The sequence below is a fragment of the Pithys albifrons genome, chromosome 18, assembly GCF_047495875.1.
Source record: "Pithys albifrons albifrons isolate INPA30051 chromosome 18, PitAlb_v1, whole genome shotgun sequence".
Lineage (NCBI taxonomy): Eukaryota > Metazoa > Chordata > Aves > Passeriformes > Thamnophilidae > Pithys > Pithys albifrons.
This window is the reverse complement of record NC_092475.1, coordinates 3127258-3153292: the sequence shown is the minus strand read 5'-3', so window position 1 is coordinate 3153292 and position 26035 is coordinate 3127258. Positions and strand designations below refer to the sequence as shown.

The 26035-nt window shown below is 40.4% G+C and overlaps 1 protein-coding gene across 5 annotated transcripts; it reads left to right on the top strand.

Moving 5' to 3' along the window:
• The first annotated feature begins 5001 nt into the window (after positions 1-5001).
• Positions 5002-25090, top strand: ARFGAP1 (ARF GTPase activating protein 1). Of its 5 annotated transcripts, XM_071572613.1 has the most exons (15): positions 5002-5111; positions 5278-5400; positions 8831-8894; positions 9788-9897; positions 10200-10371; positions 10632-10732; positions 11369-11458; positions 12099-12195; positions 13584-13640; positions 14382-14414; positions 15710-15739; positions 17547-17603; positions 19177-19236; positions 20393-20469; positions 20901-25090. In XM_071572613.1, exons 3-15 carry the CDS (start codon positions 8835-8837, stop codon positions 21226-21228), a joined length of 1272 nt encoding a protein of 423 aa, XP_071428714.1. In that variant the 5' UTR covers positions 5002-5111; positions 5278-5400; positions 8831-8834; the 3' UTR covers positions 21229-25090. The 5 variants fall into 5 exon arrangements, with proteins under 5 accessions (XP_071428714.1, XP_071428715.1, XP_071428716.1 ...); XM_071572614.1 differs by lacking the exon at positions 15710-15739; XM_071572615.1 differs by lacking the exon at positions 19177-19236 and having other exon boundaries at positions 20399-20469.
• The last annotated feature ends 945 nt before the right edge of the window (positions 25091-26035 follow it).

Genomic DNA, 26035 nt, shown 5'->3' with positions numbered 1-26035 from the left:
GGCGGTGGCAGCTGACAGGCAGCACCTCACCCTGCAATCCGAGGAGCTGGCAGGAGTGCAGCCACATTTCCAGCCGCAATCGCACTAGGCACTGTGACCAACAAGTAATTCAATGCAGCTGCCAAGGTCCCTGGGTATTGATACCAAGTGATTATTCAAGGTTTCCATGCAACAGTTGCATTTCTCAAATGATATGAAAAAAAAAATAGCCTGAAGGGTTAGAGCAGTCTCCAGTTTCTGGCAGTGGCTTAGGGCACTCTGGTTTAGGAAAGCTGCTTCCTCATTTGCTTAGGAAGCATTTTTTCCTCTCAAATGCTTACAAACTTCCCCAAGCCAATTTAGCAACACTCATGTGATACGATGGAGAAGAAATCAATAACAAGTTTCTTTCTGCATGTCTTTTGAAGGACATCAGCAGTGTGTGTGAGGAGCTGGCGTGTGAGTCCTGCCCCGAGCAAGGTATGAAACAAGCAGTCAGAAGCTATTCCAACACAAACCCAGCTATTTTTCTGCTGTGTTTTCAGTGATATTCTTCCCAATGCCAGCCAGGGAGAGCTAATACGTATTAAGAAGTCAGCAGTGTCAGGTGCCACCAGGCTGAAGGAGCATTTTTTTACACACATTTACTTTAGAAAGACTTAATTGCCTTGGAAATAAGCCACTTCAACCAGCCTTCCAGAGTTCATTCGGAATATCCACAGAGTGGACACAGGCAAATAGCAGCACTTCCAGACTTTTTCACACTGCCTCTACCACAGTACCTGGCCACTTTGACAGCTTTGATTGACAGTGACACAAACTGTGATGTGACACACATGAACGTGACATTAACACAAAATTAAAACTTTGCGTAGTTGACAGCTGCTTTTAAAATCAAAGGGTTTGCTTTTCTCTTTGCTATTTTAACATCAGAGTAAAGCTTCCTGCTGTTTCATATGAAAAAATTCCAAATTAGGCTTCATTTTTGAAATGAAAAAAATGAGCACAGGTAGAAAGACTGATGGGGGTCTCTAAACACAACTGTCTGCTTAAGCTTTTCTTCAGCTGCAGCTCTGAGGTGGAAAAACATAATGAAAGGGTGTCTTAGTAACCTGAAGGGTAGTAAAAAAATGCACACATTAAAATGCACTCCCAGCTGCATGGGGAGCTCAAATCAGAAGTGCATTCCCTATAAATATGCAGGGGAAGGATAGGGGTTGATTAGTGTCCTGATCCTGTCTGGGTTTTAAAGAGCTGGACGTGAATTCCAGAGCCAGAGGCTGTGGTGTGTGGTTAATGCTGTAGGCAGGACTTCATGACTTAGTTGTAGGACTAAACTCTTGCCTAACTCTGGCTTCTTGTTCCTGACCACCAGCAGGGCTGTGCTGGTCATTAGATGGACTTACAGATTTGTCAGTGTCAGGTTAAGGAATGAGGTCTAAGGAAACTCAAGGAAAGGTCTGAGGAAATGTATCAGAAAAGCCCTGATGCAAGAGTTTCTCGGCTGAAACGGAAGGAAAAAGTAATGTTCCCTTTTACAATGAGAGTGAAGAGATTGTTTTATTAAATTCATGTGGCATTTCTGTAACTTGATGGCAATATGCATTGTAGCTATGCTGTGGCTGTCAAATGCAATAAATATTAATAGTTGAATGCTATAATTAATAAAAATAAATCTTATTCATTCAGCATAATAAACAATAATAAAAATAAACATTTAACAACAACTGCTCTATCATCCCATAACAGAATATTCTTCACTTATTATTTTTCTAATATTTTTTAATGTGACATAATATCAGTAGGAATGAGCTGCTGGGAAGATTTACAAGACATCCCCTGAAGTCACTTTGAACTCTCAAGCACATTAGGCTGAAAATGAGATCGGGAGTTTGGTGGCTCAGGTGACAACACAGTTCACAAGGTCTATTCAGAGCATCCAACACTCAGAAGTACCAAAAATCCTTCCTGGAAAAGGGTGTTACCACAGTCCCATTAATTAATGTGATTTCTCACATGCCAAAAGGGCAGAGTTTGGAGGTTTATAATTATTCACACAGGTACATACACAGTTATATGTTATTCACACAGTTACATAAGTCATACACGGTGACAATGCAGAACTCGAATGGTGACATTTATCATGCAAACAGGTCTATTTCTCTCTCCTTGCTCTTCAGATTTATTAAACAGATTTATCTAACAAGAGTATCTACGTTTCCTTTTGTTCCCCCTCAATTTAAGCCTTGTGATGTAGTGGCTAATCTCAGGTGTGTTAGGAGGCAAAAAGCCAATAAAAATCCACATCTTCTCAGTCCACAAGTGCTGCCAGTACAGAATAAAGTATTCAGCCTACATAGGGTTTTGTGGTATCTCTTTTTCCTTTAATATTTGAAGCTCATGCTGTCAGCTATTCTAGAAGAGAATTTTCAGATATTTTTCTGTAATTTAAACCAAGGGATAATGCCACTTCATTTATGTCAAGGGCTGCGATATTTAATAGCCAAAATCTAGTCTTATTAATAGATTAGAGAGGGTTTAGTAAATCTATAAAAGAGGAAGAAGTGAAAATGAATGGTCTTTGGTTTAAATCCTGTTCCTGAGACTTTTTTTTTTTTACCTAAGAAGTTTCAAAGCCATCACACAACATCATTAGCTTACAAGCCAAATTGCACGCTGGGCAGCTGATCTGAGGAAGCTTCCACTTGCTATTAGTCTTCTTCACTGCAATTATGATGCACATGCTCATGAAATCTTTGTGGAATTGGGCTGTAGCTGTTTTCTGTGCTTTCAAACCACACTGCCATTTACATGTTTGCAGGTTGTCCTTTTGAAGCCAAGTAAAATAATTTCTATCTGCAAAATCTCAACATGGAAAACAGCTCAAAGGGACTGTGCCTGCCTTGTATTATTTTATGCTGCAATTTGCTCCTTATCATCACATTTCATATGTTCTTGACATTGGGCATAACAATTATAACAATGGCAATTGTGCTAAAAATATTTGTTATTTAATTTCAAGGCAGAAGCAGTTCATAAGTAGATAAAGTGAACAAATAGAGAACACAATACCAGCAGGGAAAGGCACGCATGGAGCAGCCTTGGTAGATGTTTCTTCTTGGCATTATCTATTATCTTAGAATAGACATTTGCCACACATTGCAGAGATGGGGAGAGAGCAAGGCATCCATCCCAAATTCCAGGAGTGGTGCAAACTGGCCTTGCCAGGGAATGGAGTGCATTTATTTACTTGCTGAGAAAGGTAAATGTTTGTGGTGTCCCTTCATTCCTACTTGCAGTAGGACCAGACAGTCCTTTCCTGCAGGACAGGTGAGTCTTTGCTGCTCACTGCACATCCAGGGCTAAGGATGACTCCTGGCTCAGGATGAATTGCAATATCATCACTACAGTGAAACAGAAGCACTGTTTGTTCTTCTACAGCAATTCTGGTCCCAGAAAGACAAAGCTGCCACTACAAGGGTTGGCTGCCCAGAGTATGAACATGTAAGTTTAGTAAATAAAGACCATGGGAAGCATCAGTCTCCCAGTCCAGCACCAAACAGATGAGAAATGCCACCCAACACTGTTCCTGGGGCTGTGAGCACACACATTCACCCTTCCAGAACTGCTGCAGAGCCAATGCCAACACCATCATCATCATCACTGGATTATCTACCAATTATGTGGAAAAACTAAGATTAATATTCTCATTAGACCCTTAAATACAGCATCTGTATAATGGCAACCTCATTGCCCATTGGTTCTTGCTTACCAGAAAATGATGGTGCTTATCAGAAGAGACCACTTTAACTGGAAAAGCAAATTATTTAAGCCAACTTTGCTTTATATTCCATACCCCTCCCTCTCTCCTCCTTACACACACACACTTAAGGGCCCATTATCTTCCCATCGATGTGAGGGTGTTATGTATGTAGCCACCATTAATGGTAATGAAAATGGCTCCTGTTAATCTCCCGTGTGCTGATAGTAAGATAATAGCCTGCTTATCAAATAGGAAGGCCAGACCAGGAGTTGCACTGAAATGAGCAGCACGTTGTCCCTGTGGGATTCAGACGTAAGCATTAAATCATTGCCCTGTGCCTACAGCTGTTGATTAAAAAGAAATTAAGGATAGCACAAATGTGCTCGCCTGGCATGTGCCTCCGGGCTCCACAAAGCAGCTCCAGGTCCTCTTTCCATCCGATCCTTTGGGAGCACCTCCGGAGAGAATGTCTTGCACTGGAAGGGACCCGAAAGCATCACCGAGTCCAAGTGCTGGCCCTGCACGGGGCACCCCAAAGTCACACCTGTGTCCAAACATTCCTGGAGCTCTGGCAGCCTTGGGGCCGTGACCACATCCCTGGGGAGCCTGTTCAGTGCCAGAACCTTTTCCCAAAAGCCAACCCTGCCCTGGCACAGCTCCAGCCGCTTCCTCCTCACTGGTCACAGAGGGCAGAGGGTCCAACCTCAGCCTCCTCTTCTCCAGGCTGGACAAGCCATGTGCCCTCAGCCACTCCTCGTGTGGATTCCTTAGACCCTTCCCCATCCTCATGGTCTCCTTTGGACACTGATAGTTTTAGATCCTTCTTATTTCGTGGTTCCCCACCCGGAGAGGCGCTGGAGAAGTGGCTGTTCCAGCACCGAGGGAAGGCTGAGTCCAGACCAGCCCCTCCAGATGTCTCCTGGCATCAACATGTGGCCTTTCTACAACCCCCCTTCACTCTCACATAAATAACTGACTGAGAAATAACCCCATAATTCCATATAATTCACCTCAATGGGCAGATACACGCCCCGGGGTTGTTTGTGTTGCGTGGAACTACCCCGGGCGCAGGGTCAATGCAAAGCTTTATTTCGCTTCTGCACGGCCGAAACACCCCCCGGGGCTCTCCCTTGGGCGCACAGAGCTGGAGAATGGGATATTTTGCACAAAACTGGAGAATGGGATATTTAGGAGCGTTCCTGTCCCGCCCGGGCCGCAGCGGGTTAAGCCGCGCCCAGAATGCCCCGCGCGCTGCAACGTCGGCGGGGCCGGGCGGGACCGGCACCGGCATCGGGGTTTGGATCGGGATCGGGGCTTGGATCGGGAACAGGGCCGCCCATTCCCGGTCCCGCGGCTCCCCCGGGACGAGGTTGGCCATCCCTGGAAGCCTTTCTGTCGTTCGTCACCCCCGGCTGAGCTGGCGGCGCTCGGGCCCGGCCCCCGCGCTGCTGTCACGGACGGGCCGGGCCGGCGCGGAGCGGGCAGTGCCCTCCCCGCTGTTTCACCTATTTCTGCGGTGTTTTTTCTTTCCCTAGAAAGCAGGCAGTGCTCGCCAGAGCCAGGCCATGTTCTGAGCAAGGCTCCAGCGCTCGGCTCGCATTTGGATCCTGCACGTGTGCCCGAAGAAATCGCCGTCCCCGCGGCCTTGCGAGTTCTTGGTAAGGCGGTGGCTCCTCCGCGGGTGTGGAACTGCAGCACTTGAAACCCTTGCACCGGTCTCTGGTGTGTTGGTGACCCATGGAAATGGGGCCCTGGGTGGTTCAAGGGGTTTCCTCAGTCTCCATGGCCTTTTTTCCCGGGTGGAATTCCCAGGGAGCCTTCAGGCCCGTGGTCACACAGACACGTCACCCGCTGAATCGCAGAGCCCTTCGCAGCTCGGCCCTGAATTTCCTGCCACATCAGAAGAGCAAAGGCCTCTTATGCCTCATTTCCATGGAGAAGTGTCGACTCCACTTCTGCCTTTTGGCTTTTTTTAGCAAACAGAAGATTCCTGACCTAGGAATTGATGGTGTATGCCTAGTTTTTGCTCTGGAAGCGGCTTGTTTGGGAAATCAGAGTGATACTGATCTGTGTGAAACTGACTTATTTCCACCTTGGAGCCCTTAGACAAAAATATTTATGTTCTTCAATGAAAACTTATTGCTAAACATTTCCTATACTGCTTATACCCGTTACAATCAAGGCAAAACAATGCATGTTTGTTTGAGATGTCTGCACAGCTGTTTCTTCAATATTTACTGCTCAAACTTGAACAGCACGGGGGGGTTTTGTGTCCAGTCACCTACCAGGGCTTGGCTTTGGGGGTAAACAGTGATAATTTGAACACATAAAACTTTGTGAGAAAATAATAGGAAGCAAATTAGGCACTCTAAAGACGTTACTTACCAGCTTAGAATATGACTTTTCTTTGTCCTTTATTTCCAAATGCTTTGGTGGAGGAGAAGAAGGTGAGGAGCTGGTGGCTTTAGTTCCTTCCTCCTTTTCTTGGATGAGTGTGGAATGGAGGCTCTGCCTTCCCAAGACAGACATGGTGGTTTGGTCAGGGAACTTTGTGCTTGAGGAGTGGGAATGTGTTCAGACTGCTCTTGGCCAAAGTCTTTCTTTTAAAAAGTTTGTATAAAGCAAAAAAAACCCCCTGTAGTTCTGGAAGAACCAAAGGTAGTTGCTTCCTCTGTCAGCTTGGAGCTGGGGATTTGAAACTCTTACTATATGTGAACACTAAAGGGGGCTGGATATTGCCTGTTGGAGGGTGGTTGTCTCTTTCTGCTTCACAGACAATTCCTGGCACAGGCAGAATTGGAGTGGGAAAAGGCTTTGCTGGTCACCTCCAGCAATTCTCCTTTGCCACTGTGGATGGAAGGCCTTTGCATATAAACTGCCTGTTTTGGTTATTCTGCATAAAAAACTGTGAAAAAGGAGGGAAAATAGTTAAGGAAGGATAGTGGTAAGAGGACTGAGTATCCAAAAAAAGAAAAGAGCCTTGGAAGTTGTCAGTAATGTACAAAAAGACACTGGGGAAATGAACTGCTGAGGAGGAGGAGTTGGCAGCAAAGAGAGTGTAGCAAAAATGGCAAAGAGGAGGGCCCAGAGTGTGCACTGTGTTCTGTCTGGCTATTCCTGCTGAGTTATTTACTTAATTTATGTACTGTAGAGGAAGAATTTTCCCTTGTCTCCCCAGGGACAAATAATGGAGTTGAAAGTGTGGACTTTGATTCATGTAAATGTGTTTATGGTCTCTGTTTAGGACATGATGCATCTTGTGTGTAGGGCTATCTCTGTCCTCACATGCACATGAGTAGGTTGTGGAACACTGAGTGATGTTATTGGAATGCTGTTGGAGAAGGTGTGTTCCATTATATGAGGGTTCCCTTGCCACACTTTCGTTTTTCTTTTCTGAAAGTCATACAGTTTTTATTTGATTATTGATAAAAATAGTTGTATTCAGTTTTATCTTGATGCAGGATGATGGGAAGATTTTACTCACCCCTAATCACAGTAACCTTTTTGGTCTAAACCACTTTTTTTCCCCAATTTACCTGGTTTTGTCTGATACAAAATAATTGAGGTTGAAAGGCAGCACATTCTAAACAACAGTGAAAACACTGTCCCTTCAATTCTACAGAATTAAGTGTTTGTCAACAAGATGTTTGCAAAGAGATAAAAGGCAGTGAGTTCAGCTTTTAACAGTCATGATATGTAGGTACAACACTGAGCTTCTTTCTGACTTAGCTGGTGATGCAAATAACTGTATTTATTGTACTCTGTGGTTGCAGTTCACAGAAAGGCTGCTCTGCTTTAGGGATTTCTAAGAAATTGACGTCACTGTCATACAAATTTAATCTTTTCTTACCTGGAGCATTTGTTTTTGTGAAACAGCCTTTTTTTTCATTTTAAAGATAAGTTCTCCCTCCATCCTGTAGGCTGTGGAAATTGTACGTAATAGTTAATCATTTACCTTCTAAAATTATTGCAAGATTATTAATTCTATTGATATTTTAAGGATTTAGGACTATTTAGCCAAATAACATAGTGAAGTATTGTCAGAGAGTTGCATAAAGGCAGTTTGGCCTCTCAGAACAGAATTTGATGAAAATATCAACCTGCTGTTTTATGCTTTGTATTTTGATATTTACTGGGTGATGCTGTTTCTGGTCAGCTTTGGGACTTCTGTCTTTTATTACAAGAAGTTTGATTTCTGGAGTCAAAATTAAAAGATGGACTGGAAATAAAAAGAAAGAAGACACGTTATTTATTTAATTTAAATATGCTACTAGTTGGAAATATGGATTTATTTTTTCTCTAAATTGCACTCTTATGCTGTGCCCTGCACTGTATTTCTTTTAATCACGAGTGTTTTGTTGTGTACTTTCAGTTTTTCCAAGCTCTGTACAGTGTATGAATCACATTTTTCCTCTTAATGAGCATTTCAGCTCTAGCTTGACACTTCTCCCTGATGTTTTATGCTTCAGAAAAATTAGGGTGAGATGATATTGTCTGCTTAGTGAGACATGACTGTTGGAATTAGAATTCTATTTTGTGTAAAGGTCCCAATAATTGCCTTGTTTTCTTAGAATTCCACTGATAATCAACTCAATATTTCTGGGAAATCATGACTTTTTGTATCTTCTAGCAAAGTGCTCTTTTAGCAATGTCTTCAGCACAGTTAAGTTTAAGAGTTTCTGTTACTTTTTGCTTAGGTCTGTTGAGTTTTTTGCATGTGATCCTGTGTAATGATGGATAAAGTGCTGTCAGGAAGGGCAGTGGTTGGTCTGGGAGCAGCATCTTGTAGAGTCTGTTTTGGTACAACATGTGACATAGAACAGTTCCCATGTTTATCACCCCCAACTCCTTTTCAGCCATGGCTGAATTAACAGCTTTCCAGTGGTGGAATTATGACTAAATCTCCTCAAAAGTACAAAGTAAATGGAAAAGTGAGGTTGGGGGTTTTGTGGTGGTTTGTTTTGTCTGTGAGTCAGTGGTTTGGATTCCAAGCTCTTTGTCACAGAGATGTGCTTTTAAGGTACTGAACATCCTACCAAAATCAAACCCATGATTGTGACTTAGTTTTTGGTTTTTCTCCCTTTGCAGAATCATGGCAAGTCCAAGAACGAGGAAAGTCCTTAAGGAAGTCAGAGCACAAGATGAGAACAATGTGAGAAAATTAAGATTTTCTTTAATTAATTTTGTAGAATTTAATTTTCTTTTTACCTCCTCCAGATGTACATTGGGGTCTATTACAGCTGTTGTCTTTATAGTCTGGCTCACTAATGGTAACACATGAATTTGGGTATGCCATATTTCTGTTAGTTCCAGTAACTGTTATTCATAGATATGTTATAATACATTGCTGTGTCTGTGGCACAAGCCTTTCAGAAGTTCTAGTAAGTCCAGAACCCCTGGAGTCTTTTGAACAAGGGATGTGTTGGGCACAGCTTAATTAAAATGGTTTATTTCAAGTAACTTGACTGTACATTTCCTTGACTGTGATAGCCCATAGACAGGTTCAGTTTTACTTCTATTACTACATCAAACTTAGAATGGTGATTCCAATCATAAAACTGAAGTTGTTGCACCCTATGAGCAATAAAGCTATTTTTAGATCTGCTATCATTTACTGCCAAACTGTACTGTGATTGAATAGATGTTCCAAACTTTCAGTGTTGCATCTTTATTTTGCCAGGGAAACCTCAAGAATTAAGTTTGGTTACTTTCTCCTTCCTTGAGACAATATGGAAATGAAATCAAATTGAATTCTTTGCTCAGTAATTTCCATTTGCTCATTTGTATATCCTCCCTGGCTTTTGGTAGTTGGTAACAGTAATTTTTATAATCCATGTTAATAAGTATTTCTTTACATGCAGCATAAATAAATACTTGAAGGAAGCTTATGCTGTCAGGGAAGGTATTTCCAAACACTAAGAACTCTCCCTTCTTGAATTATTTTGTGTGTAACATTTTCATGATTTGACTTTTTGAGCTGTACTTTGAAAACTTCACAGAGCCCAGTGATGGCTGATTGCAGAGATAATTGTTTTTCTCTCACAGGTCTGTTTTGAATGTGGTGCATTTAACCCCCAGTGGGTGAGTGTGACCTATGGAATTTGGATCTGTCTTGAGTGCTCAGGAAAACACCGAGGCTTGGGAGTTCACCTCAGGTCAGCCTTTCAAGCATTCCAAAAGAAATTTCTTGAAGAAAGATGCTTTTTCTGTCACTTGCCTTCTGTTGACTGTCTCCTTTAAGTGCCAATAAGTGCCATTATTTTGGCATCCTCCAGTGAGGATCTGCCCACCTTCTTATGATGATCTGTCTTTCTGTACTTGGAGAGTGTTCTTTAACATCTTTATACTCTCATCTTTTGAGACAGCTTGTAATAAGCTTTTTTCCCCCCCCCCATTCATACATCAGGAAATTATAACAAGCTGTGATTTAAATTTTTTTTTTAAATGTGCTTTTCAGTTTTGTCCGTTCTGTAACCATGGACAAGTGGAAGGATATTGAGCTGGAGAAAATGAAGGCTGGAGGGAACAGCAAATTTCGAGAGTTCCTGGAGTCTCAAGAGGACTATGATCCTTGCTGGACAATGCAAGAGAAGTACAACAGCAAAGCTGCAGCTCTCTTCAGAGACCAGGTAAGGTCAGTTCTGTGTGTGTCCTCACCCTGTGATCTGAAAATGTCAAAGTACTTTGTAAGTACTTCGTTTTTCAAAAGGCAGAGAAGGGAAAGTACTGACTTTTGGAAAAAAAATCGTTTCTTTTGAAAACAATTTAATCCATCTATACAGCTGGCAGCAAATTGGAAAAATGAGTTGTCATCACATTACAGAACCAGTGTGTAACTTGTATGGCAACTCTGACCTGGTGTTGTTGACTATTTTCCTGCCCCTTTTAGGTAGCTACAGTGGCTGAAGGCAAGGAATGGTCTATTGAAACTTCTCCTGCCAGGAACTGGACTCCACCTCAGCCCAAAATGCCTCTCTCTTCCACCCATCGGTACGTATCCTTTTTGTCTAATGTTGCTGCAGATACAGAAGGATCAAAACCTGGTCTTTGAATGTCTGCTGGGTTTATTCTGTTGATGGTGTCTGAACAAGCTGAAGTTTTAGAGGTAGCAGGGCTTTAATTTCTGGAGTTAATTCCCACCTCTTCCACCTGAACCTTAAACTAGAGCAGAGCCCAGTGAGCAGGAGCAGTGAACAAGCCAGGCTGGTTTTATCTTGACTTGTAACACACCTCAAACTTGACATTTGTGTCACTCACAGGTGTTGTGTCACAGCCTGACCTCAACTCTGGTGCTGTGCCAGTTTGGGCCTGAATGCCAGGGAAGAAGAAACTGGTTTTTCCCTTACAGTGATAATTAACAATGGGATCATCAAAGCAGGTTTTTTTCTGCTTTTGCATGTAGGGGTTGTTACTCTGTGCACTAAAGAACTAAGTTAACTGAAAAGCAGTTGTAAATCAAAGGAACAAGCACTTCATGGCTTTTAGTGGTTGCATTAGAGTTCCCTACTTGATAGATGAAATAAATAATCAGTTTTTCACCTGTATTATGGTGATACACACCAAGCTGCACTGCTGAGCTAGAGGGTTTTGTGTTACATGGTTTACTACTTAAATCTTTTATTTCAGGAGTTCTGCTGGACAATCTCACACTACAACTTCATCTTCTGACAAGGCTTTTGAAGACTGGTTAAATGATGATGTCAGCTCCTACCAAGGGTAATGCAATATTTCCTGAGTTTTTGAGTGCCTGTCTCTGGCTTAACAAGGACTTGAGTGTTGTGCTACAGCTGCACAACTGGGATCCTGATTCACTAGTGAGCAGTTAGACTGGATTAATATTATAAATAATTGGGATGTAAGATGAAGGAAAGTACATTTTAATGCTTTTGTATAACTAAGATGGTTGAGGCATTGAAGGGAAAGCTCGTAATTCCAAATGTTACTGTGATGGGCTTTTAAACTAGGGAATTTGTTTGTATGTTGCATCTTACAGTGCTTTGAGTTAAACAGAGGCATTATGAAAACTAACACTGTTTTCTTCTTTCTTTTCTCATTTTCATGTATCATTTTACTAGGATTTACTCAGTTTTCTAATATCAGTTATCTGTTAAACCTGAAGGATCATTAAGACCATGATAGCTTGGACAGGGATACTGTAATTTGCAAGGATTTCTCAGGGGCTCCTTGTTGGTGTTTTGTCTTTATGAAGTGAGTGGTTTTAGTTTTTGGGTGCTTTAGGACTTTTTTTCCCAGGTGTAAAAGCAATTTTCAATTTTTCCTGCTTTTCCTTTTTTGTTTAATGGTCTGAATGAATATATGTTGATACAGATACTGTTCATTTATTTTCTGATGGCAGTGGCCAAGAGAATCGCTACGTGGGGTTTGGAAACACAGTAAACCCTCCAAAAAAAGAGGATGACTTCCTGAATAATGCCATGTCTTCCTTGTACTCGGTAAGGAATTGCTGGAAGCTTTCTGTGACCTCAGTTACTGTTTTCTTCCATTTTATCCCCTGTTTTGTGAGAATATAAATGGAGAAGAGAAACTGAAGACTGTAGGTAGATACAGAGAGATGTAGAGTATTGGTTGCTTTCCTAAAGAGTGAAGAAGATACTGGTGGACTTTAAAAGGCAAAATGAAGGGAGAAACTTGAGCAAAACTTAAAAGTTACATCTGGTATCAGTTCACAGAAATTAGGAAATGAGGATGGAGCAGTGTATTAAAGAAATAATATTCAACAGGGCTGAAGGAAAAAAAAGTAAATTACCTGTAGGGAAAAGCAGTTAGGCTGGTAATACTCTAAATCAATTAACCATATTGGGTATGTTCAGTGGAAAACAACTGAAGTGTGTGTGTATGTGGTGCCAGAAGCCTTGAGCAGTGATGAAAACATTTGAAATACTTGTGACAGGCTGTTAGGAGATAACAGCATATGGCTGAACAGTTGTCGTGACTCAAGTAGGGATAGGGAAAGATGCATTGTTGAGGGAAAATGGGAAAAAAGTCAGAGGCAGTCAGGGAAATATTGGTGCTTTGATAGGCTGCAAAGTAACAGTGCTGAATAATATTTTGCATTTGGAATCACTTGGAAATACAGTAAAGTTTTCTGCCAAGGTTAGTGGTTAACAGCCTTCTGTAGAGCCTTATTGGCCTAAATATCCACACCAGGTTCCATTGTTTGTTTAAACATAAATAAGTAATTTCACTAGAACTTCACAGAGAAAGGTAATGCCTGAGCCTGTGAACAATATTTGAGCTCTGAGGTGACCCCACAGGGTGCTTCGTATGGTCTGCTGATTATTTTCTAAGGTATGTCATAGTTTATAGACCAGACAGTTCAGATTAGAAACCACATCTGTGATGTAATGCAGGTGAAAGGAGACAGGACACTGTTCCTGGTACTCTGAACCATTATTCGAGTCCATGATCTCAGTGACTCTGTGGCTGAAATGCCCTCGTGTGACCACAGACACACATTGCAGTGTGATTTTAGTCCTTCATTGCTGTGAGTCCGAGATAACTGCATGGCTGTTCATCCTGGTGAGGAAACCATTTCCTTCCACTGCATGGGATATTCTCCACACATGTGGCCATTTTGAGCAGAATAACATCTGAAATGCTCAGGTTTGTTCAAATTGCAGCTGTTCTGACACAAATACTGGAAGTTCATCTCTATATTTCAGTAAATGAAAGGCTCTAATTTTTTCTCTCACAGGTAGTTCTTATGACTACAGAACAAGCTGTATTGGAGAATTTCGACTTAATTTAACCTGTTATACTGAACACATGATTATTTGTTATTATTCACATGTAGCTTATGACTTTCTTGCTTTCTTTAAAGGGATGGAGCAGTTTTACAACTGGAGCAAGCAAAATTGCCTCAGCTGCTAAAGAAGGTGTAAGTAAATAAAATGTGTTTTAGGAAATGTTTGTAAACTCAGAGGTTCTGTTAGTGTTCTAACAGTGATGCAGCTTGAAAAGTATTACCAAGGCAACCCAAATTTTACTCTTCCTGTCTTTACCAGTGGCTTATAAAATGGTTAAATACTGATTACAGATCTCAGTAATTTCTCATGTTGTTGAGTGGATATTCTTGTAAATGTGTCCATTGGATTTAGGCATCAAGAAAGAGCTCGAGAAAAACTTCTATTATAAAGTAGAAAGTTCAGTCAGTGCCAAGTAAGGCTAAATTTCATTCTGCATCAGGAGTTCAGTACCGAGTTACAAACTGCTGATGGTTTTATATTTTTCCTTCCCTTTTCTTCTCTTTATCTACAGCATTTCTGTCTTTTTTCCAGTTTTGCTTGGTATTATTCCAAACTTTTATGAGCATAACAATTACCTCTTACTTTGGGTGACATTATAAGAAACAAAAATATTGATACTCTTCCACATTGGCATTGTGGTCTATGTTGAAGATCCTTTTTTCCTTCTGTTGCAAGTTGAGAAAGACTTGTGCTTCCCCAGAGCAATCTGGAAAGCCAGAGGTCCTGACAGAATATTCTCTTTTCCCTGTGAAATTCTGCCAAAGGTCATTTCTTTTGGAGAGGATCATGCAGAATTTCTAAATGTGTGTATTTAAAAATTGAAAGGTTTATTCCTAGTAAACCTGAATGTATTTGCTTCTTTTCACCATCAGGCTACCAGATTTGGATCTCAAGCAAGTCAAAAGGTGATTATAGATTTAGCTCTCTCCTATTCACTGTAATTGTCTTTAATTGTCATGCATTTGCCTGTACCATTGATTTAAATTTGATCATCAACAGACCAGTGTGTTCTCCCTTCATAATGCACAGTAATGTTTAGGTTCTAGCTTTTATTTCCATGGGAATTGCAATCAACTGCAGTGATCAAATTAAGCAAGAAGTAAACAGTTCTGCTCTGCTCTTTGTGTCTGTTGGGTGTATTGGAAAGGCAGTAGAGCTTACAAACTTAAAATACCCTTATTTTACTTTTATAGATCCTAGATATGCTCAGTCTTGAAGCAGTTTTCATGGTGATATAATACAAGCCATTTTTCCATTACTAAAGCCTAATTAGAAGTTACACATGTGAACTGCTTAGTATTATTAATAAATTCATTTCCTCATGTGTATTCTAAAAGGTAATTATTCACAAAAGCATTTCATTTTTCAAACTAGGGCTAAAACAGAGTCAGACCTGAATTACACAAAGCTCTGACAACAAGATCTGTTTGCATGGAAATGTTTTAAATTCAAATGTAAAAATATGCAAAATTGCCAAAGTTCTGAGTGAGACAGGACTTAACAAATACTAATATATGGTGCAGGAGTTTTACTTGAACTGTAACTCTTGTATATGTGGAGCATTAGCCTAGTTTGCTTTCTCACAGGCATGGATGGAATTGCTCCAAACAAATGTGGAGCTGCAGGTGCTGGAGTTCAGACAGGTGTATGCACTGGGATATTAATCCTCCAAATAGCCCAACTTGGGCATGTTTGCAACAAAAATGTTTTGTTAAAGCACCCAAACTTCCTACATAAAAGCTTTAAAGTATTTGCTGCTTGGCTTACATAAGAAAAACTGTTTTCTACAAGCCTTTCTCTTTCACTGCTTCTGACAGTTTTCCTTTTAGAAGCTGTTCTTTCTTTAGTATTATTAACAAATGGAAATACAGTATTACGTGTAAAAGCTCATCACATCTACTGACAAGGACCACAGCAACACGGTGCTTCAGAGGCTAAGCTGGGATACTGAAGCTTCAATTTTGTTCCTAAACTCTTGATCCTTTGCAGAATAGATTTAACCTCTTTTTGATGTGGTTTGTTGGTTAAAAGTGTATTTGGTGCACAGAGACCAAACACACTTCACTGTTTGTCTTGTCAGTAGATGTTTAAGTAGGAAAAAGTTCATGCTACTTAACTTGCCTGAAAAAATTGCTGCCAATTTTTTGCTAAAAGCTGCTTCTACCTTCCTTGCTCTTTCTCTTTTGCTGTCTGGGTAAAGTTTTGGGGCTACAAGCAGCAGCCAGAGCCGGTAACACCCTCACATATATTCTTGTGCATGGACTCCTTGTCACTGTTGGTGCTGAATATGTTCATTTGCTCTTGAGCTGTCTTTTCTTTTCCTGCCTTACATCAAACCTGTTTAGAATAATGTTGTGTGTTTTGTACCGTAATATTTCTTCAGACCTAAAGTAGGTTGAATGGGACAGAGTTATCCAAGCTCTGTGCAGTCCAAAAATTGACTCTACTTCTGCCCATGCTCTCCATAAACACAGATGATTTGAGGATTTCTGTTTGCATGTCTGCTCCAGGAGTGCAGAGTGCCAGGAGCTGGGGTGTTGCTGTAAGGGAGCCTCTTGAGTGCAGAGTTCATGATGGTGGTTACAGTGCTAAATTCAACAATAGGAAAGATGAAGAAGTGATTCATGTGAACTGTACCCAAATCTTTCCATTCCATGTTTACAAAATGAAGTGTTTGAGGAAGAGGGATCATAAAAGAATTCCTCCCAGTTCTAGCGATGAGTCCATTTAGGAAACCTGGACTGTTAACTCTGAGTATATTACACTCTTTATTATATAACATAAAGAGATTTCCAGGTTTAATAGACTCTGACGAGTTTTTCAAAGATGAGAAATCCCCTTTCTTGTTTTTATTCAACACTTTCTGGCCTCACTTCAATGTAAATGAACCTTAAATGATTTACATTCACATTTCTCACTGGGTGGAAGCAGAGTTACCTTTGCCTTTGCTTCTCCAAGAACTTTGAGCCTGTAAGGAATAGAAATACTGGAGATAATGGGAAGAGAGGAGAATTTGGGAGTGCTGTGGAAAAGGGAAAAGCTTCTTAGACACCTGGGAGTCTGTAGAGGAAATCTCTTCAAGGTGAGCCCTTCCCAGAAGAACATGATGAAGGCTCACCCCCTGACCAATGTTTGTGATAACATATAAACCCTTAGGAAATGAAGCTTCATTAGTCTCTGCTGATGTTCAGGAATAATGTTTGCCTGGCAAGCAGTCTAATAAAACCAGGATAACCCAGAAGGCACTCAGGATGATAGGACAATTCCAAAGAAAAGTTTAAATCCACCAAAGGTTTACTATGTTAATAGGGAAAGGAATGATTCCAAGTGAAGGTCTTCTAAACCCTGCTGTCCTTGTCAGCATTGTCTTATGAAAGTAATTTAGTGACTTATTCTGTGGGCTTACATTTTTGTAAAATGCCTCTGAAGTACAATATCCTCATGCATCTTGTTCTGGATTGCAACAGACTTCTGAAGTTGTTTTTTTCTCCCTGCAAACATGGAGCTTTAAGAAAGATTTCAAAAGTCTCCTGTCACAGCTTTGGCTCTTGTGTATCGCTCAGAAACTCTTGGGCTGTTACTGATAGATGACAATTAGAGCACTACAAGACAGAAGAATGGGGGGAAAATCAGCCCAAAAGATCTAATTCTACAAGTAATTCCATTAGTAAGAAAAAATGAGGGTGGGTGAGGTCAGTCATGAACACTCAGTCACAGGTGTTAGTAAGGGGCCCATCTTTGGGGCTGTTGCTGGTGTTGCTTCTGCTTCCAGGGCAGGGTCACACTTTGCTTGGGCTCTGGGCATCTATTGCCTTGTGTGATTTTAATTTATTGTCTTCTAATGTTTCCTGCAGCACTTTACTGTGTGTGCTTTTCAGCTCATTCTGCTTCTGTGAATCAAAGCTTAAGGCTTCATGTGTTTTTGGAGGTACTGCTTAGAAATGAGGCTGCAGAAGGTGTTGGCTGTTTTGGGGGTTTTTTTGGTTTTTTTTTTAAAGAAGATATAACTGACTTTTTTTTGTTTTGCTTTTAAATAGGCATCAGAGTTAGGTCAGACATTAAATGAAAATGTTCTCAAACCTGCACAGGAAAAGGTAACTTTGTAACCAGTAAATGACTTGCAGAAAAATGGTTCTGATGACTCAGGGAGTGTGTCCTTCTGTAAGGGGGAAACATCAAACAATTCAAAGCAGGATGTTGGCAGGGAAAGATTAATAAGGGTAAATTCCCTCCACCAGTCTCTCATTTGCAGATTTCATGTTTTCAATAATGGAAGATGAGACAAGATGAAAATGCACCCTAAATGGTTATAAAAATCAGTTATTTAAAAAATATGTGTATTAATAGTAATGTCCTTGAGTGTTGAGTGCCCAGTGATTTGCTCATCTACCTGCCAGCTTTGTTTTCAATCATTCAAGCATTTTGGAGCACTGTAGTTCATCTGATAGTAGAGTCTGGGACAAAGTAAATGTTTGAGATGAATGGGGACAGTTCATCAATAGAAGTAACATGTTCTTCCAAGCTTTATTTCCTCAGAAGTGACCAGTGATTGCTGATACTACAGATTTTAGTCAGTGATTCTTCCTATTGTCAAATGTTGCCTTCCTGTTTCATGTGGTTAAAAAATGTGGTCTTACATCCTTCCCATTTGACATGCATTTGGTCTGTACTTTAGAATTTTGGGTCAGTTCCAAAATTCTGATAAAGTCTTTCCTGGGAATGTGGTGCTCCACTTACCTGTGTAGCTTTTCTCAAAAAATATATTGGTTTTGATAAAGCAGACTCTCTGCTACCCTAAGAGAAGCAATGCCACCACTTTGGGATTTGGATTGATTTTTCATTTTCAAAAGAATGGTTTAATCACATTGCAAAATAATTTCTCTTGCATTACCTTTATTAATTCCCTATTCCTTACATGGCATTTCAAACCACAGGAGAAGACTCTAGTTGGTTTTCTATTCCCTAGAATTATCCACAACTTACATCTAAAGGCTTAGATGAATTATTTTCAGGGTTATTTTTAGGGTGCATTTCCTTGAGCAGATTTTTATTTTGTAAAAGGCAGTTTAATGAGGAATGATGCATTTTATATTAAATAAAAAGGTCTGTTTCCCTTAGGATGTTGTGCTGTGAGTTCTAAATAAGTGCAACTTTCTGCAATAAGTATTCTCTGCATGGTTATACAAAGTCACTTGCTTTGGAACAGCTGCCACTTATTAACTGGTGAAAGGCACCAGTTGTGTTCTGTTTGACTGAAGTTCAAAGCCCTTTTAATATTTAAGTAACTGTTTATGAAAGAGAATAAAATGGATCTGCTAAGTTTCTAAAAACTTTAGTAGAATATATTTATAAAACTTCGTGTTTGCAGACTCTTTTGAGGTGTTTTTATGCTCAGCAGTAGTGCAGTAATACCCTCCTCAAGCTGCGGGTCAGTCTGTAGAATAAATTCCCACATTCCCAAGGTTTACTCCATAACAGATCAACAGAGTTTAATGTCATTTTCTTAACTTTGTTAATTTTAACTTAAATGTATTTTGATTCAGTTTGGGGTTGGGGTTTTTTTTTTTTACACTTCATGTTTTCAGCTCTTAAGCACCAGTGAGGTTGTCTTAAGGTTTTGGTAATACTTTGTTTTATGACTAATTGCCAATACTTTGATTCACGTAGGTGAAAGAGGGGAAAATATTTGAGGAGGTCTCCATGGGGGTATCGCAGTTGGCCAGCAAGGTATGAGGTGGCCTGCCCTGCTTCAAGGGGGCCAAACAAAAAGCCAGTCTCCATATTCTTATGAAAAATGATACAAAACCATAACACATCTTTGATCTGCTCATGTTGAATAGAGAAATTTGGGAAGTGTGATTTTCAGCAGTGCTTCTGTTGGAGTGTTAAAAGATGTGCAGACATGGTGTGGTCCTTGTAGTAGTTTCAGTGAGGACATGATTGGGTTTTAAGACAACCAGTGTCCCAGACACCAAAGGAAAATGTGTGACAGAATATGGAGACAGCTTGTGTGACATTGGTACAGTTAAACTTACTAATGGGCTGCACCTTTTTCCTTTGTCTTCTTTTGCTGTCATTGCTTGGTGATGTGGTAAGTGCTGCCTGTGACTGTCAAGCACAGAAGTCCTGCACAATCTAACACCTCTTTTCATAACTTGCATGGTGTTGCATAGGAAGGTGTGTTTTTCTAGCACTGAAAGTGAGCACTGGAAGCTCTCACATACCAGCTTAGTGCCTTAGATTTTGGGACTACTTCAATAAAGTAAATTGTGTTATCTATTCTGAATTCTGGGATTCACTCTCTGTATCTCTGACTTAGAATGGTACCTCCCATGGCTGTCACTTCGGAATTTATGTTTCTAATCCAGTGCCTGTCCATTATAATAACCCTCTAGCAGTCTTGTTTATTCTAGAACTCAACTTTTGGCTTGTTTTACATGGATAGTGAAATAATAACACTGAAACAGAGTTAAAGTAGCTTTGTAGAACAATTGAAATACAAATACTTGTTACAGGAACCATGACATCAAAACATCACTGCTGTCATTAAGTTTAATTTTATGTAAGAAGTAATTCTAGTATTTTTGTCAAAGAAGTCTAGGAAGGAATTGAAAAGATGTTACAATGATGAGTGAAAAAGCTAAACTTGACCTACTTCTCACCCCTTGCAGCAGCATGATGCTGTGAAGTGTTGTATGTTCTTTACATCAATCATGTAACTTCCCATCAAAAGTATTAATGAGTTGTGAGTTAAATTTTCTGATCAATTTTCTGCTGTTCTATGTATGGGAACAAGTGGAAGGGTTGTGTTGTGGCTTTTGCTGTTGCACTTGGCCAAGGTGTTGGTTCATGCCAAGTGAATGGAGTGTCTTTTCTTGTGCAGGTTCAGGGAGTTGGCAGTAAGGGATGGCGAGACGTCACCACTTTTTTTTCAGGCAAACCAGATGATAATTCTGAAAGGTAATTTTTTGTTTTTAACTTTAAACACATAGTTTTAACTCCTATAAATTCTTGTCAATGTAGTGGCAGGTAAATTTCCAACCTTTAAAATTATTCTGTCTTTACTAGTAGTCCTGCTGTATGTAATGTTGGAAGACTTCAGTATAACTGTTTATAACTGTTAAACTGAGAACAAAACAGGGCACACATCTTGGTTTAAAAATACATATTCCCTCACCCTGAGACTGCTAAGGCTGTTAAAAATATCTGTGAATTAGACTATAAGGTTATGCCATTTGGAGCAAGATGTTCAGTTCTGCCTTAATCCTCAGTTTTGTTTAAGCAAAGGGCAGTAGAAGCAAAGTTTTCTTTGTGGTCATTTTTTTATTGTTATATTTGGTATAACTAATTTCTTTCTTCTCTCCTTTCCCCACTACTTTGTCCCCCAAAAGACCAGCTGAGGGAGACAGCTACCAGAACAGTGGAGGGGAGGGCTACCAGAACAATGCTGTAGATCAAAGCTTCTGGGAGACCTTTGGCAACTCAGATCCACCAAAAGCTCATAAATCTCCAAGCAGCGAGAGCTGGACCTATGTGGACAATTCCACAGAGAAGAAGAGCTCCGATAGCTGGGACGTGTGGGGATCAGGAACAGTCTCCAACAAGAACAGTAACAGCGACAGCTGGGAAAACTGGGAGACCAACTGGGAAAACACAGGAGGGGAGAGCAAGACTAGAAAACCTCCCAAGGCAACAAAAAATGTGTGGGATGACTTTTAGAACTCTGTTAACCCTGGTTTGCACAGCAAGGAAAGGGAGGCTGTGCTGGCTCATGGAGGGGAGAAGTTTTTACACGCAACTGGAGTATCATGGCTGACCTTACTGATCTGTTACTTTTGTGCTTCCCATTCATTCTCCTTTCTTCTGTCCTGGTTTAGGGGGGAAAAAAGTAGCATCTGGATCTTTTGTCACATAAAAGTAGCTCTCCCTTTTTTAAGGATAGTGATAACTGTGTGCTCCTTGCATTATTGGGGCTGGCAGCAGTGACTTTCTTAATGTGAATGTTCAAAAGGAAAAGTCAGTGCAAGGACACTTCCATGGCACAACCTTGCATGTGTAGGTTAATAGTGTTCATCCAGTCCTCATATAATTTGAGATTTGAGGTGTTCAATGCAAACAAAGGACAGGGTGTGACTTAAAAAGATAGTCTTTAAATGAGCAAATTGCAATTGAATAGATGGAGTTCAAATGCCTTATGGATTGCTCTGCCTACATGAAGTCTGACAATTCAAGACAGTCTTTAAAATATTTTTATTGGAGCTTTGTTTTTAAACTTTATGATGTTATTTTACTTTCCTTTTAGTATTTTAAAACTTATTTTCTCCCATTAGAATTCGTAAGGAATCTAGAGCTAGATAATTATTTGTGTAAAGGTATAGGTTTGACCTGAGCTCTCAAGGCATATCCAGAAGGGCTCTTACCTTCCTCAGTGGACTGAGTTTGCACTGTGCTGCTCTGCTACACAGACAAAAAGCAAAGCTGTGGAGTTTTCCTTCCTTATCTACACCCTTGCCCCAGTTTGAGTATTTTATGTGCTCTGTTTTTTCTCTTTCTTCCAATTCTGATAAAAATGAAGTCCTTCTGCTGCTTGGCAGTGAAACAAATTTATAAAGAAGATTCCAGCAAGTAAAAAATGGGTGGAAAATCTGAGAACATTGAGGAAAGAGTCTGGCAGCAAGCCCCTTTCAAGATGAGTAGATGTCTGGATTTAATAGTAAAATTTAATTTAGGCAGATGTTTTCCAAACAAATCTTTAACGTGTCAAACTGTATCTCTCTTTATGTCGTGCATTTCTCCACATTTCCTGGATCTTGTTAAAGAAACACTATTTTGGAAGCTGTAGAAACTCCTTGTCAGCATTAAGGAACGGAATAGAAGATTCAGTTGTGTCTGAGTTTTGACCCAGCAAATTGCTTTGCATGACACAAACCATAACTTCTGCAGAACTGTGACTTTAACAGCCAAGGTGTCATAGGCATCCCGTTTTATTTTTGGGGATGGGTTGTAAATGTACACTCAGCACGAAAACAATCAGCTTGTTTGAAAGCTTCATGTTTTATGTAGTCTGCTTTACAGCATGGAGTTCTTCTGTGAACCCTGTAAACCTTAATACTTACCTAAAAAGCCTTTTCTTTTTAAAATTCGTTCATTTGTTCAACAACAAACTCAAGTTGTCAAAACTCTTTTAAAAATGCTTCATTTATTTAACTCTTCACAGAGGTTTTTGAGCTTATAATATACCAAGAGTTTAAAAAGGAAGGAAAATCATGAATTTCCTCAAAAGCAGCAGATTTTAAAGGCTTAAGTCTAAGTAGAAGTAGCTGTATTTATAGCCTGGTTCTGTATTTTTGTTAGCAGGATCTTTCAGATGGCAGACTATTTTTTCTAGTCTCCTCTTGCCCTGTCCTGCAAGAGCTGGGATTTCTTTTTCCCCCTTTGCTTCTCCTGAGCTCGTGGTCTCTGAAGCTCAGTCTCTCAGCCCCTGCAGCAGGACCTGGAGCTGCTCAGCACCCAATTGCTCCTCCAGGCTGAGCCATTCCCAGGACATTCTTGCTGACTGATCCTTTTGAAGTGCCAAAGGCACGAGAGATCTCTGTTTACAATTCTGCTTGTGGTACCATTGGCAGAAGTTTACAGCCTGACTGTAAAACGAGGATTTCTTCTTTGCTCCAGTTCCAAGTATAACTTTGTCAGAGCTTAGCTGCATGTCAAATGTAACTTGGGTTTTTTGTGCACACACCTCTGTTGCCTCCTTGTCACGTGTCTGCTGCCCAGTCTGAGGCTGATTCAGCTTTCTTTATACCACTTTATTACAGTTTCATAAATCTCCTGAAGTAGCTCGTGGCAGGAGAAGCTTTATTTTCAGGCCATTCAGTCAGCAGTATTGTGATGTGTGTGTGCACTGTCTCCTCAGCTGTGAGTTTTGTCCAGGAGAAATCTGGTTCATTTATGTATCACCTGCAGCTACGGTTGGCATGAGCCATTTGTTTGGTCTTCTGATTTTATTTTTGTAGCTCTTGAAGCTTTATGTTCTAAATGAAACAGCCAGAGCCCTGCTCATGCAGAAGCTTTGGATAATGATTCTTCTTCCAGTTGAGGAGATGGAGGCAGAACATTTGCTGCCTTTTTTTTTTTTTTTTTTTGCAGTGCTGGAGAGAAGCTACAAAATACTTCAAATCCCAGAAAGGTGTTACTGGAAGATTAAGAAAATCAGTGTGATATCAGAAAGTGTAACTGCAGACACCAGCTATTATGCCAGCTGGTCTCAGTTCAAGAGGCAAATTGGTATTTTGTGATGACTTGTCAGAGTCTGCACATTTTGATCATGTCTTCCAGAGGAGAGGACAAAATGAGGGCATTTTCTTTTACAAGGCCTCTGTTATATTGGATTTTACTTTTTTTTAGAGTAGGTGCCTGGGAAGTTTCTGCAATTTGAAGAAATGCATCCAATCAGATTGCATGTGCAGAGCAAGTGTTCATGAATCAGGCTCCTTTATTTAATCCTCCCTCCTCACCCCAAATCCTCCGTGTTTGGCCTGATGAGGAGCACTGTAGCAGAGGCACTGAGTGCAGCTGCTGGGGCTGGGGCTGCCTGTCTGAGCAGAGATACAGCCATGAATCTGAGGGTGTGATTTGGAAAGGATCTTGTCACCGTGTTCAGGGTGGTGACCAGGGCTCAACTTCCAGTCCCACTCCATGGAGTCACAGTTTGAAGTCGTACAAGCAAATTGCCAGCAGACTGTGCAGTAGGAGAAAAGGCTGCTGCAACAACTGGACATTGCAATGATGGTTCAAATTTCCTGATGTTTCACACCTCTGTGTCTTTGTATGGCTTTAACTTTGGAAAATATGGAGCAGCTGGATTCCTACACTGATAAAAATTTCAAAACATTCAAACTAAGTGTTACTTGAAAAAGTGAAAATCTTGGGAAGACTCCCAAACCTAATCCTAGGAGTTGGGGATTCTTTTAAAATGTTTCATTTGTGTCTTGAAACCTGTTAATTACAATTCAAGAAGTGCTTGGCCAGCTCTCCCTCATGGTTGAGACCTAAAGGATAATGCTGCTGCTTTTATTTTCCAGGCCAGACTGTAACATTCCATGGGTTCATAATGTACTTGTCAGTGTAATGGTCCGTGCAATAATTTAACAAGTGCAGATAAAACCTTTGTTTAATCCAGGATACATTTAAAGATACAGTGGTCCTCTTGGAGAGTAGCAGTCTACACAAATCCTTCAGTTCTCACCTTGGCAATATTAAATTTCAGTGACCCAGTTAAAGGTTTGAGCAATCAGTGATTGAAAGAGAAATCAAGAAACATTTCCATGTCCATTATTAGAATTTCATCCTAATGGTTTAGTGGCCTTTAGTTGCAGAACCCTCTTTCATTCTCATGCCAGCAGAGGCCTGGTCAGTAATGGAGTACTGTATCTTTAATTTTCCTGCCGTGTTTTTTGTGAAGTTCATAGGAATGGCAATTTCAGTGAACACTATTCATTGTTCTGTAGAGTGGGTCTGGACTTGAACTGCAGTGTCATCTTTTAAAGAGCATTATAATAAAGCAAAGAGATGTGGAGCAGAATGGTGTTCAGCCCTTTTTCAGGAGACTTCAGGTAATTTTAAACCCCTGTGCTGGTGTTGGGCAAATTCTTCCCTGCCAGTAATGGAAACTGCCAATGCTGAGGACAGAGCCAAAAACAGCTTTGTATTTCATTGGAGTTTCACATTCTAACTTAAAATGCTAATTTTAGATCTGTTTGAATTAGGAACAGTTTTGAGACAACACTGTTTGCCTCCTTAATTTAAGGAGAACTATAAAATAGGAAGTGATGATAAATAGATTTACATATTCAGTTTCTTATTAGCTTGTCTACAAAGGCACTTCCCATAGCAGAAAAAGATAACTTTTGAAGCAGTTTTCCTTTCCAAGAAGCAAGATTGCTCTGGCCAATCCTTCAGCTGGGGGGGATGTTTCACATTCAGATTCCAGCTTCCTTCATTGGCCAGACAGCCACATGAGTACTCCAGATGAGTGATGACTGCACTGGGCTTTATGTATATGTAAAATATCTTTTATTATGTACTTGGTCAGCAGGAGTGAATCATACTTGCCTTGTAGAAGTAATTTTACTGATTTTAACACAAAAAAAGTGGACATTTGGGTTGGGTAATGTCACTGGTCCTACTGAGCTGATAAGCTGTGTCCATCCTCCACTGAGGGCTGCTCTTTGAGTTGGATGCAAAGTTTTCACATGGGATTACTTGAAGTAATCAGGATATGCTGGTTCTGGAGGGAGGATTTTGTCCCTCTCTTCTGACAACATACAGAGGCCAATGACCCAGAAATGTACAAAATACTCTGGAAAGCCGTAATGTGTATTCTGAATTTCAAACTGAGCACAATCAGTACAAGCTGATAGAAAAAGTGGAGTCTCTAGACCAGAAAATACCAGTCATTGATTGAGGAAGGACAGATCACTACTGCATTACAATGTCCACAATGTCCCTCTTGCTTCTGCTGGGTAGA

Coding starts and splice junctions, on each gene's coding strand:
- ARFGAP1 (XM_071572613.1), top strand. CDS start 8,835: ATGGCAAGTCCAAGAACGAGGAAAGTCCTTAAGGAAGTCAGAGCACAA. Junction 12,196..13,583: donor CCATGTCTTCCTTGTACTCG/GTAAGGAATTGC, acceptor CTTTCTTTAAAG/GGATGGAGCAGTTTTACAAC. Junction 15,740..17,546: donor ACAAGCAGCAGCCAGAGCCG/GTAACACCCTCA, acceptor GCTTTTAAATAG/GCATCAGAGTTAGGTCAGAC.